Source organism: Salmo salar, chromosome ssa04 (assembly GCF_905237065.1).
Source record: "Salmo salar chromosome ssa04, Ssal_v3.1, whole genome shotgun sequence".
In the NCBI taxonomy this organism is placed as follows: domain Eukaryota; kingdom Metazoa; phylum Chordata; class Actinopteri; order Salmoniformes; family Salmonidae; genus Salmo; species Salmo salar.
Window position 1 is genome coordinate 86,842,211 of NC_059445.1, and position 13,203 is coordinate 86,855,413.

The window sequence follows — 13,203 nt, forward strand, 5'->3', positions numbered from 1 at the left end:
ATATGAGGGGTGATTCTGGGCTAAACCAACCCAGGAGAGAGTGTCCACTCATAGTGTCCTAAGGTCGACTATCTGGCCTGGACGATCCTGAGAAGGTGCTGTGTTGCAGGGTGAGGTAGTATAGGAGCTCGACCTAGGGGATAGCCCACTCTACTGTAAGACCCTTGAGTTTGAGGAACAGTCCCTAGCTGTATACTAGCTCAGTGGTACGGCAGAGCGGATTCTATCAGATCTGTAGGGACTAGGGACAATAAATAATAGAACTGCCATTGGATAGGCAGAGCCCACTAGAATTGTTAATCCTGCAAGGTAGGTATTTTAGCTTTGACAATTTGTGGGTTTGTACGGGATTGATTTGTGGAAATCAGGAATATCCTGGGAATATTTTGTGATATAGGAAAGCCTATAATATACCCTATGCAGTACGCAACGCAAGAACTCCAATAAGGTACGCAAAAGATGATCCTGAATATTTGCACACAAAAAAATTACTAATTGCTTTACGTTCTTGCTTTAAAAACTAAATGTATTGGTTCCCACATACCAGGCTTTGAATTCACTTTACTGTAACAACCTATTTCTCCTCTCCCTCAGACCCATCTAATTTTCCATATGATGTCTGATAAGCTACCCAGGAAAGGGCTGAAAATAGCCCATATTAATATATGTAGCCTTAGAAATAAGGTTCATGAAATCAATATTTTGCTAACATCAGATAACATTTATATATTAGCCGTTTCTGAGACTCACTTAGATAATTCATTTGATGATACAGCAGTAACAATACAAGGGTATAACATCTATAGAAGAGATAGGATCGCTTATGGGGGAGGAATTGCTGTATATATTCAGAGCCATATCCCTGTAATGCTTAGAGAAGATCTTATGTCAAGTGTTATTGAAGTGTTGTGGTTGCAGGTTCACTTGGCACATCTAAAGCCTTTTCTTTTGGGGTGTTGCTATTGGCCACCAAGTGCTAACAGTCAGTATCTAAATAATATATCTGAAAAGCTTGATAGTGTATGTGATGTAAACAGAGAGGTCTACTTTCTTGGGGACCTGAATATTGACTGGTTTTCATCAAGCTGTCCGCTCAAGAGGAAACTTCTTACTGTAACCAGTGCCTGTAATCTGGTTCAGGTTATTAATCAACCTACCAGGGTGTTTACAAACACTACAGGAACAAGATCATCCACATGTATCATCACATTTCTACTAATACTGTATAACTTTGTTCTAAAGCTGTATCTGTAGCCATTGGATGCAGTGATCACAATATAGTGGCTATATCCAGGAAAGCCAAAGTTCCAACAGCTGGGCCTAAAATAGTATATAAGAGATCACACAAATGATTTTGCTTTGACTCTTAAGTGGATGATGTTAAAAATATTTGTTGGTCTGAAGTGATTAATGAGGAGCATCTAGATGCTGCACTTGATGGATTTATGACATTTCTTCTTCCAATTATTGATAAACATGGACCTGTTAACCTCTCTGGGCTAGGCGGGACGAATTCGTCCCACCTACGCAACAGCCAGTTGAATCCCGTGGCGCGATTTTCAAATACCTTAGAAATGCTATTACTTCAATTTCTCAAACATATGACTATTTTACAGCATTTTAAAGACAAGACTCTCGTTAATCTAACCACACTGTCCGATTTCAAAAAGGCTTTACAACGAAAGCAAAACATTAGATTACGTCAGCAGAGTACCAAGCCAGAAATAATCAGACACCCATTTTTCAAGCTAGCATATAATGTCACATAAACCCAGAAGACAGCTAAATGCAGCACTAACCTTTGATGATCTTCATCAGATGACAATCCTAGGACATTATGTTATACAATACATGCATGTTTTGTTCAATGAAGTTCATATTTATATCAAAAACCAGCTTTTTACATTAGCATGTGACGTTCAGAACTAGCAAACTTCCGGTGAATTTACTAACAATTTACTAAATTACTCACGATAAACGTTCACAAAAAACATAACAATTATTTTAAGAATTATAGATACAGAACTCCTTTGTGCAATCGAGGTGTCCGATTTTAAAATAGCTTTTCGGTGAAAGCACATTTTGCAATATTCTCAGTAGATAGCCCAGCCATCACGGCTAGCCATTTAGACACCGACCAAGTTTAGCCCTGACCAAAGTCAGATTTACTATTACAAAAGTTTGATTACCATTGTTGTCTTCGTCAGAATGCACTCCCAGGACTGCTACTTCAATAACAAATGTTGGTTTGGTCCAAAATAATCCATCGTTATATCCAAATAGCGGCGTTTTGTTCGTGCGTTCCAGACACTATCCAAAATGGTAAATCAGGGTTACGAGCATGGCGCAATTCGTGACCAAAAAATTCGAAATATTCCATTACCGTACTTCGAAGCATGTCAACCGCTGTTTAAAATCCATTTTTATGCCATTTTTCTCATAAAAAAGCGATAATATTCCGACCGGGAATCTGCCTTTCTTGCAGGAAATCACGCACAGAACGAGCAGTATGGCTGGTGGCATTGTCATGATGGAGGGTCATGTCAGGATGATCTTGGAGTACGGACATTGCAATTTATTGCCCTGCCCACATCTGCAGTCCTCATGCCTCCTTGCGTAATGTCTAAGGCACATTCACGCAGATGAGCAGGGACCCTGGGCATCTTTCTTTTACTGTTTTTCAGAGTCAGTAGAAAGCCCTCTTTAGTGTCCTAAGTTTTCATAACTGTGATCTTAATTGCATACCGTCTGTAAGCTGTTAGTGTCTTAACGACCATTCCACAGGTGCATGTGCATTAAATGTTTATGGTTCATTGAACAAGCATGGGAAACAGTGTTTAAACCCTTTACAATGAAGATCTGTGAAGTTATTTGGATTTTTACAAATATTCTTTGAAAGACAGGGTCCTGAAAAAGGGATGTTTCTTTTTTTGCTGAGTTTACTAGTCTTTATATAAGTACATCTTATTGAATAGGAATAAAGAATTTGAGCTGTTTTTAGATTGACGTTGCTAGCTACTGTACTTACATACCTCAGCCTGCCTAGTCAGCTAGCAAGCTAGCCAGACAGTTTTATTTAACTAACGTTAGTTAGCTAGCAAGAAAGCTACTGTAACTGTTATTGCAGCTCTCTGTTTTTATCAAGCTTGCACTCTAATGGCATCCCTCAAGGAGATTTTATTGTATCTTTCCAACCAGGTGAAGTACAATGAAGACACAATAGACAAGAGGTGCAACATTCAGAGAAATGCACAATTCATGGTAACGTTAAGCAGTTAGCTTCTATTAGATAACTGGACAGATGTAGCTACGTACAGTCATTTTTCATTTTTCAACAGCCATTTTCCATCTAACGTTAGCTAGTTGCTAGCTATACATATCATTCAGTGATTCGATTGCAAAATTTCAACCTAAGCTTTTTGTGATGGGGAATTGTCAAGGAGGTGGACAGCTGGGCAAGTGAAAACATTTTGTTTATCAATCACATTCTTTTATATCTGAAATTATTCTGATTTCAATGAATGTCATATGAGAGACCACACAATGTTTCAATCTATCACTTTTTGCTTAAAGGTCAGTACCCTGTCTAGCCTGGCAGAAGATTGAGAGGGTGAAGACTGTGGCGCCAGAGTTGAAGCCCATCAAAGCTGTTTCACCATGGAACATGATCGGTAAGTGTCCCAATTCACATTCTGCCCTGATAAGTTGTGTGTGTGTGTGTGTGTGTGTGTGTGTGTGTGTGTGTGTGTGTGTGTGTGTGTGTCAGTATCCTTACATATATGAAAATATGCAATCTACTGTATTAATTGGAAGAAGGACGAAAGGAAACATTGCTGCTGTTTCAGTCCCAGCTGGGTTCACCATCTGTTAAAATGAATATTTTAAAAATCACAAATAATAACTAGTTGCATTTGTACACAAAATAACCTGAAGCTAGTTTTAGTTTCCCTGAAAAACACTGATGTTTTTCACCTCGGTGGAAGCAACAATCTTCTACAGTTGGAGCAGTTGTACGGTCGACTAGTGGAAGCGGCAGGTAGCCTAGTGGTTAGAGCATTGAGCCAGAAAAACCGAAAGGTTGCAGGATCAAATCCCTGAGCTGACAAGGTAAAAGTCTGTTGTTTTGCCACTGAACAAGGCAGTTAACCCACTGTTCCTAAGCCGTCATTGAAAATAAGAATTTGTTCTTAACTGACTTGCCTAGTTAAATAAAGGTTAAAAAAAATAATTAAAAAAGCAATGACACCCTACAAAGTATGTTAAGCTTTGGTTGACATTTGAGAAAGCAAGAAATGGTAGTAATGCTCTTCAATATACCTCTCCAAATGAATTTAGGACCATCAACTGTCCGAGCCCACCAGGAAGTATCCCGTCCTCCAGAACCAGTGTGTTCTGTTCACTCTGATTTTTTTGTGCTCTGAGTCTGAGGGGGACCAGCTTGAGGAAGGCTAAACCTTCGAAATGTGTTGAAAAGTACATACAGTGGGGCAAAAAAAGTATTTAGTAAGCCACCAATTGTGCAGGTTCTCCCACTTAAAAAGATGAGAGAGGCCTGTAATTTTCATCATAGGTACACTTCAACTATGACAGACAAAATGAGAAAGAAAATCCAGAAAATCACATTGTAGGATTTTTTATGAATTTATTTGCAAATTATGGTGGAAAATAAGTATTGAAAGTTGAAAATTCTGGATAATGGAAGCCACGGTTGACCATCTGAGATTAGGCTGGACTCTTTCACCAGTCTCTCTCAGTGATAGACTATGGTATTAGGCTGGACTCTTTCACCAGTCTCTCTCAATGATAGACCATGGTATTAGACTGGACTCTTTCACCAGTCTCTCTCAGTGATAGTCCATGGTATTAGGCTGGTCCAACTACTCCTCTCCCTGGTCCAACTACTCCTCTCCCTGGTCCAACTACTTCTCTCCCTGGTCCAACTACTCCTCTCCCTGGTCCAACTACCCCCCTCCCTGGTCCAACTACTCCTCTCCCTGGTCCAACTCCTCCTCTCCCTGGTCCAACTCCTCCTCTCCCTGGTCCAACTACTCCTCTCCCTCGTCCAACTACTCCTCTCCCTCGTCCAACTACTTCTCTCCCTGGTCCAACTACTCCTCTCCCTCGTCCAACTACTCCTCTCCCTGGTCCAACTACTTCTCTCCCTGGTCCAACTACTTCTCTCCCTGGTCCAACTACTCCTCTCCCTGGTCCAACTACTCCTTTCCCTTTTCCAGACATTATTTTTTCACTCTCTGCTCCTCTGTGTTGTTCTGTATCCACACTGAACAAAATCAATCCAAAGAGTCCCCTTTTTACTGTGTATGTCCATGTGAAGAAAGAACTTCAACACCTGGCTATGTCTCCGATTGAGATTGGAATCAGCTGTGGTTGGTCTATTTTACACAATTTACAGTAAATCAGATATTTCTCAATGTTTCAATGATCTGTTCATTCAAAAATGCTTATCAGCTGTTTCATTATAGCTTTTAAGCTGCTGTTGTTGCAGAAGTTGAGGCTTTATACTATATTGAAGGTTTTGAACATTAGGTCTTCATTTCTGGCATGATGTGTGCAAGCATTTGTAAATAAAACAAGAAAGATCCATCATTTTGTTATTGGGTAAGTGTCACGTCCTGACCAGCAGAGGGAGGTATTGTATCAGTTTTGGTCAGGATGTGGCAGGTTTTTTGTATGTTAAGGGTTTGTGTTGGGGATTGGACTCCCAATTGAAGGCAGGTGTGTTGAGTTGCCTTTGATTGGGAGTCCTATATAGAAGGGTGTGTTTTTCTTTGGGATTGTGGGTAGTTGTCCTTGCACTGCGTTGTATGTGCCTGCAAGACTGTTGCTGTCGTCTTTATTGTTTTGTCCAGTAGATACTTTACTCCTTTTTTTTAATTAAAAAACATGAGTATCCACATACCTGCTGCTTCTTGGTCCATTCATGACGACACTTGTTACAGTAAGCTTGTATTTCATGAACATTTATGTTAATTTGACCAGTTGTCATTTTCTGCAAGTAAATGCCCTAAATGAACAATTTTTTATTTGGAATTTGGGAGAGGAGATGTCAGTAGTTTAAAGAATAAAACCAAAAAGATAATTTTACCCAAACACAGACCTATAAATAGTAAAACCACAGAAACTGATTATTTTGGTCTCTTCATTTTTTCCAGGACTGTATATATACACTGTATGAAAATATTTGATATTTAAACCATGAAATCTAGATGAAATATTTGTGAAATGAAAACTGCAGAAAAATAAAGTATATATATATATATATATATATATATATATATATATATATATATATATACTTAAATATGTGTATTTAAGTGAGTGTGTATATATATATATATATATATATATATATATATAATATACTAAAAATGAAAACGTTGTGATCCTGGTGTAACAATATTGAAACTATGCCGACACCTAGTGGACATCAAGAGGAACTACACCACACACACACACACACACACACAGACACACACACACACACACACAATAATTTTAAAACAGATGGATGCTTGACATACATTGTTCTTCTTTATTAGACACTATTAGATATTACTATTAGATATATCCAATAAAGAGACATTAACAAGTCGGAATGTAAAGTCGGAATGTAAAGTCTGAATGTAAAGTCTGAATGTAATGTCGGAATGTAAAGTCGGAACGTAAAGTCGGAATATAAATCACTCCTTACCCGGTATCTCATTCTGACGCTATACAACTTTGTATGTGTTGTCTGTTAGCAACCTTGTTATTTACAACGTTTTTGGAACAGATTCCTGTTGGAACGTTCCACAAATTACACCCACCCCAGTAGTGCTGTGTAGTTTCACTCCTCTGATCATTCATTAGTGAAGTCACAGCCATGCTGTTAGGTTGTATTGCCCTGTGCAGCAGAGAACCAATTGAAGCCATATTATTTACAGCTTATGTAATTGGAGGTTGTATAAAGCTTTTACCTTCCATTTACTATTGAATTGAATTTCCTCCTAATCAGAACCACACACACTCTTTGTTAACACAATTGTCAAGCCGTACACTGTGCTGTGCTATGCTGTGCTGTGCTGTGCTGTGCCGTTACTGCTCTATGTGAATCAGCGTCAATAAACAACCTCGACTGGAATCCTGCCCGTCTGTCATCTGTGCTCTTATAAGCAGCTGGGAGAGAGCACATAGTGCTAAGTAAAACCCAACCCTAAAGAACATACAGTCCGCCAAGTCCTCAACTACAGACATGCCAACGCACAGTCATACTTACATTTACATTTTACATTTTAGTCATTTAGCAGACGCTCTTATCCAGAGCGACTTACAAATTGGTGCATTCACCTATAATATCCAGTGGAACAACCACTTTACAATAGTGCATCTAAATCTTTTAAGGGGGGGGTTAGAAGGATTACTTTATCCTATCCCAGGTATTCCTTAAAGAGGTGGGGTTTCAGGTGTCTCCGGAAGGTGGTGATTGACTCCGCTGTCCTGGCGTCGTGAGGGAGCTTGTTCCACCATTGGGGTGCCAGAGCAGCGAACAGTTTTGACTGGGCTGAGCGGGAACTGTGCTTCCTCAGAGGTAGGGAGGCGAGCAGGCCAGAGGTGGATGAACGGAGTGCCCTTGTTTGGGTGTAGGGCCTGATCAGAGCCTGAAGGTACGGAGGTGCCGTTCCCCTCACAGCTCCGTAGGCAAGCACCATGGTCTTGTAGCGGATGCGAGCTTCGACTGGAAGCCAGTGGAGAGAGCGGAGGAGCGGGGTGACGTAAGAGAACTTGGGAAGGTTGAACACCAGACGGGCTGCGGCGTTCTGGATGAGTTGTAGGGGTTTAATGGCACAGGCAGGGAGCCCAGCCAACAGCGAGTTGCAGTAATCCAGACGGGAGATGACAAGTGCCTGGATTAGGACCTGCGCCGCTTCCTGTGTGAGGCAGGGTCGTACTCTGCGAATGTTGTAGAGCATGAACCTACAGGATCGGGTCACCGCCTTGATGTTGGTGGAGAACGACAGGGTGTTGTCCAGGGTCACGCCAAGGCTCTTAGCACTCTGGGAGGAGGACACAAGGGAGTTGTCAACCGTGATGGCGAGATCATGGAACGGGCAGTCCTTCCCCGGGAGGAAGAGCAGCTCCGTCTTGCCGAGGTTCAGCTCGTCCATTATCAACAGAAACTCTGCTGTCAAAGACATGCCTCACTACCAGACCCCTGGTCAGACACGTCAACACACAGTCAAACTGGTTCCTTATCAGCAGCAACTCTGCTGGCTCTGTCAAAGACATGCCTCACTGCCAGACCTCTGGTCAGACATGCCAACGCACAGTCAAACTGGTCCCTTATCAGCAGCAACTCTGCTGGCTCTGCCCAAGACATGCCTCACTGCAGGCTGGAGATCTAGACAGAGGAGAGAGAGATAAGAGGAGAGTTGAAAGGGAGAGAAGGAGAGACAGGAGCGTTGAAGAGTAAAGAAGGAGAGAGATGGTGTCACGTCCTGACCAGTATAAGGGGATATTTGTTATTGTAGTTTGGTCAGGGCGTACATTGTTGTTGCTGATTGGGAGCCATACTTAGGTAGCCCTTTTTCCACCTGTCTTTTGTGGGAAGTTGTTTTTGCACTGCTGTGTATAGCCTGCAAAACTGTTTAGCTGTCGTTCATTCGTTTTCTTGTTTTTGTGTAATGATCTAATAAAAGTAATATGAGCATTCACGTACCCGCTGCATTTTGGTCTACTCACTACGAGAGGCAGCCCCAAAAATTTGTTTGGGGGTGGCACACGGGTAGTTTGGCTGGGCCAGGGTTGAGCCCTAAGCCAACTCCCCGTGCTTACCAGAGGCAGCGTGGTACTGGTCAGGCCCCGTGCTATGGGGTGATGCGCAAGGCGTCAAGGCCGAGCATCCACAAGCCGGTGTGCTCGGTGCCAGCTTCCCGCATTTTCCGGGGGGAAGCGGCACCCAGCCAGTACGGGTGGTCCCAGTCCTGAGCTCGAGACCGCCAGTGCGCCTCCGCGGCCCAGTGTATCCTGTTCCCGCTCCCCGCACTAGCCGTGTCTCCAGTCTGGTGCCTCCAAAGCCAGCACCACGCACCAGGCCTCCAGTGCGTCAGCCCAGTCCAGTACGTCCTGTTCCCGCTCCTCACACTAGCCCTGTGGTGCGTGAAAATAGTCTGGCGCCTCCTAATAGAGCCCTACGCATCAGGCCTTCAGTGCGCAGCTCCAGTCCAGAGCTTCCGACGACAGTGCCCCGTCCAGACCTTCCGGCGACAGTGCCCCGTCCAGAGCTTCCAGCGACAGTGCCCCGTCTAGAGCTTCCGGCGACAGTGCCCCGTCTAGAGCTTCCGGCGACAGTGCCCCGTCTAGAGCTTCCGGCGACAGTGCCCCGTCCAGTGCGTCCAGCGACGTCCTACAGTCCGGAGCCTGCAAAGACGGCCCACAGTCCGGAGCCTGCAAAGACGGCCCACAGTCTGGAGCCGCCAGAGACAGCCCACAGTCCGGAGCCAACAGAGACGGCCCACAGTCCGGAGCCGACAGAGACGGCCCACAGTCCGGAGCCGACAGAGACGCCCTTCAGTCCAGAACTGGCGCAGCCAGAGTCTCCCTTCAGTCCGGAACCGGCGCAGCCAGAGTCGCCCTCCAGTCCGAAACCGGCGCAGCCAGAGTCGCCCTCCAGTCCGAAACCGGCGCAGCCAGAGTCGCCCTCCAGTCCGAAACCGGCGCAGCCAGAGTCGCCCTCCAGTCCGGAGCTTCCAGAGTCGCCCTCCAGTCCGGAGCTTCCAGAGTCGCCCTCCAGTCCGGAGCTTCCAGAGTCGCCCTCCAGTCCGGAGCTTCCAGAGTCGCCCTCCAGTCCGGAGCTTCCAGAGTCGCCCTCCAGTCCGGAGCTTCCAGAGTCGCCCTCCAGTCCGGAGCTTCCAGAGTCGCCCTCCAGTCCGGAGCTTCCAGAGTCGCCCTCCAGTCCGGAGCTTCCAGAGTCGCCCTCCAGTCCGGAGCTCCCAGAGTCGCCCTCCAGTCCGGAGCTTCCAGAGTCGCTCTCCAGTCCGGAGCTTCCAGAGTCGCCCTCCAGTCCGGAGCTTCCAGAGTCGCCCTCCAGTCCGGAGCTTCCAGAGTCGCCCTCCAGTCCGGAGCTTCCAGAGTCGCCCTCCAGTCCGGAGTTTCCAGAGTCGCCCTCCAGTCCAGAGCTTCCAGAGTCGCGCTTCAGCTCGAGGTCTACAGCGACGCGCATCAGCCCGAGGTCTCCAGCGACGCGCCTTAGCCATGAGCCTTCAGCAGGGGTGGACAGGTTACGTTGGGGACTAAGGCCAGAGCCTGAGCCACCTCCGTGGTACGAGGATTGGGGAGGGGGGAGGTGTTGCACTAGAACCGTCGGTGATGGTGGCCACCCTCCCTTCCCTCCCCTGTAGTTTTGGGATTTATTGTTATGGGTTATTGTTTTGTTAGTTTTTTGTTTCAGGTGCTTCCGGGGTCTGCAACTTTGGGGGGGTACTGTCACGTTCTGACCAGTATAAGGGGTTATTTGTTAATGTAGTTTGGTCAGGGCGTGGCAGGGGTGTGTTTGTTTTGTGTTATCGGGGTTTTTGGGTATGGTTCTATGTTTTTGTATTTCTATGTTTTTTCTATGTTGTGTATTTCTTTGTGTTGGCCTGGTATGGCTCTCAATCAGGAACAGCTGTACATCGTTGTTGCTGATTGGGAGCCATACTTAAGTAGCCCTTTTTCCACCTGTCTTTTGTGGGAAGTTGTTTTTGCACTGCTGTGTATAGCCTGCAAAACTGTTTAGTTGTCGTTCATTCGTTTTCTTGTTTTTGTGTAATGTTCTAATAAAAGTAACATGAGCATTCACGTACCAGCTACATTTTGGTCTACTCAGTACGACGGCCGTGACAGAAGGAGAGAGAGAAGTGAGAGAGAGTTGAAGGGGAGAGAAGGAGAGAGAAGGTGTGGAGGCTAATTTCTGCATTACCAAATGAGGAGAAACAAACTTCACACACCAGTCAGAGTTATTCTTAAACTACATTTTTAGAGAGTTGAAGTAGAAAAGAAGAAAGAAATCAGCAGTAACTGAAAGCTGTGGTCAGCAGTAAGACTTTTACTGCTACTGTCTGCTACTGTCTGTTACTGTCTGCTACTATCTGTTACTGTCTGCTACTATCTGTTGCTGTCTGCTACTGTCTGTTGCTGTCTGCTACTGTCTGTTACTGTCTGTTACTGTCTGTTACTGTCTGCTACTATCTGTTACTGTCTGCTACTGTCTGTTACTGTCTGCTACTGTCTGTTACTGTCTGTTACTGTCTGTTACTGTCTGCTACTGTCTGTTACTGTCTGTTACTGTCTGCCACTCTCTGTTACTGTCTGTTACTGTCTGTTACTGTCTGTTACTGTCTGCTACTATCTGTTGCTGTCTGCTACTGTCTGTTACTGTCTGCTACTGTCTGTTACTGTCTGCTACTGTCTGTTACTGTCTGTTACTGTCTGCCACTCTCTGTTACTGTCTGTTACTGTCTGTTACTGTCTGCTACTGTCTGTTACTGTCTGTTACTGTATGCTACTCTCTGTTACTGTCTGTTACTGTCTGTTACTGTCTGCTACTGTCTGTTACTGTCTGCTACTGTCTGTTACTGTATGCTACTGTCTGCTACTGTCTGTTACTGTATTCTACTGTCTGTTACTGTCTGTTACTGTCTGTTACTGTCTGTTACTGTCTGTTACTGTATGCTAGTGTCTGCTACTGTCTGTTACTGTCTGTTACTGTCTGCTACCGTCTGCTACCGTCTGGTACCGTCTGTTACCGTCTGCTACCGTCTGTTACCGCCTGCTACTGTCTGTTACTGTCTGTTACTGTCTGCTACTGTCTGTTACTGTATGCTACTCTCTGTTACTGTCTGTTACTGTCTGTTACTGTCTGCTACTGTCTGTTACTGTATGCTACTGTCTGTTACTGTATGCTACTGTCTGCTACTGTCTGCTACTGTCTGTTACTGTATGCTACTGTCTGTTACTGTCTGTTACTGTCTGTTACTGTCTGTTACCGTCTGTTACCGTCTGCTACCGTCTGTTACTGTCTGCTACTGTCTGTTACTGTCTGCTACAGTCTGTTACTGTCTGTTACAGTCTGCTACAGTCTGTTACTGTCTGTTACTGTCTGTTACTCTGCTACTGTCTGCAACTGTCTGTTACTGTCTACTACCAACTGTTACTGTCTGTTACTGCCTGTTACTGCCTGTTACTGTCTGTTACTGTCTGTTACTGTCTGCTACTATCTGTTGCTGTCTGCTACTGTCTGTTGCTGTCTGCTACTGTCTGTTACTGTCTGTTACTGTCTGTTACTGTCTGCTACTATCTGTTACTGTCTGCTACTGTCTGTTACTGTCTGCTACTGTCTGTTACTGTCTGTTACTGTCTGTTACTGTCTGCTACTGTCTGTTACTGTCTGTTACTGTCTGCCACTCTCTGTTACTGTCTGTTACTGTCTGTTACTGTCTGTTACTGTCTGTTACTGTCTGTTACTGTCTGCTACTATCTGTTGCTGTCTGCTACTGTCTGTTACTGTCTGCTACTGTCTGTTACTGTCTGCTACTGTCTGTTACTGTCTGTTACTGTCTGCCACTCTCTGTTACTGTCTGTTACTGTCTGTTACTGTATGCTACTGTCTGCTACTGTCTGTTACTGTATTCTACTGTCTGCTACTGTCTGTTACTGTCTGTTACTGTATGCTACTCTCTGTTACTGTCTGTTACTGTCTGTTACTGTCTGCTACTGTCTGTTACTGTCTGCTACTGTCTGTTACTGTATGCTACTGTCTGCTACTGTCTGTTACTGTATTCTACTGTCTGTTACTGTCTGTTACTGTCTGTTACTGTATGCTAGTGTCTGCTACTGTCTGTTACTGTCTGTTACCGTCTGCTACCGTCTGCTACCGTCTGGTACCGTCTGTTACCGTCTGTTACCGTCTGCTACCGTCTGTTACTGCCTGCTACTGTCTGTTACTGTCTGTTACTGTCTGTTACTGTCTGCTACTGTCTGTTACTGTCTGTTACTGTATGCTACTCTCTGTTACTGTCTGTTACTGTCTGTTACTGTCTGCTACTGTCTGTTACTGTCTGCTACTGTCTGTTACTGTATGCTACTGTCTGCTACTGTCTGCTACTGTCTGTTACTGTATGCTACTGTCTGTTACTGTCTGTTACTGTCTGTTACTGTCTGTTACTG

The 13,203-nt window shown here is 44.6% G+C and overlaps 1 protein-coding gene and 1 long non-coding RNA gene across 3 annotated transcripts in view; one reads left to right on the plus strand and one right to left on the minus strand.

Moving 5' to 3' along the window:
- LOC123742514 (uncharacterized) overlaps positions 1 to 13,203 on the minus strand; it is a 47,782-nt gene that overhangs the window by 2,513 nt on the left and 32,066 nt on the right. The gene's annotated exons all lie outside the window — the stretch shown is intronic.
- LOC123723962 (uncharacterized) overlaps positions 1 to 13,203 on the plus strand; it is a 49,271-nt gene that overhangs the window by 1,471 nt on the left and 34,597 nt on the right. For both annotated transcript variants that reach the window (XM_045717444.1, XM_045717445.1), the window contains exons 2-3: positions 3,199 to 3,261; positions 3,574 to 3,671. In XM_045717444.1, the coding sequence (XP_045573400.1) occupies positions 3,248 to 3,261; positions 3,574 to 3,671 (112 nt within the window). In that variant the 5' untranslated portion in view covers positions 3,199 to 3,247. The remainder of the gene's footprint in view (positions 1 to 3,198; positions 3,262 to 3,573; positions 3,672 to 13,203) is intronic.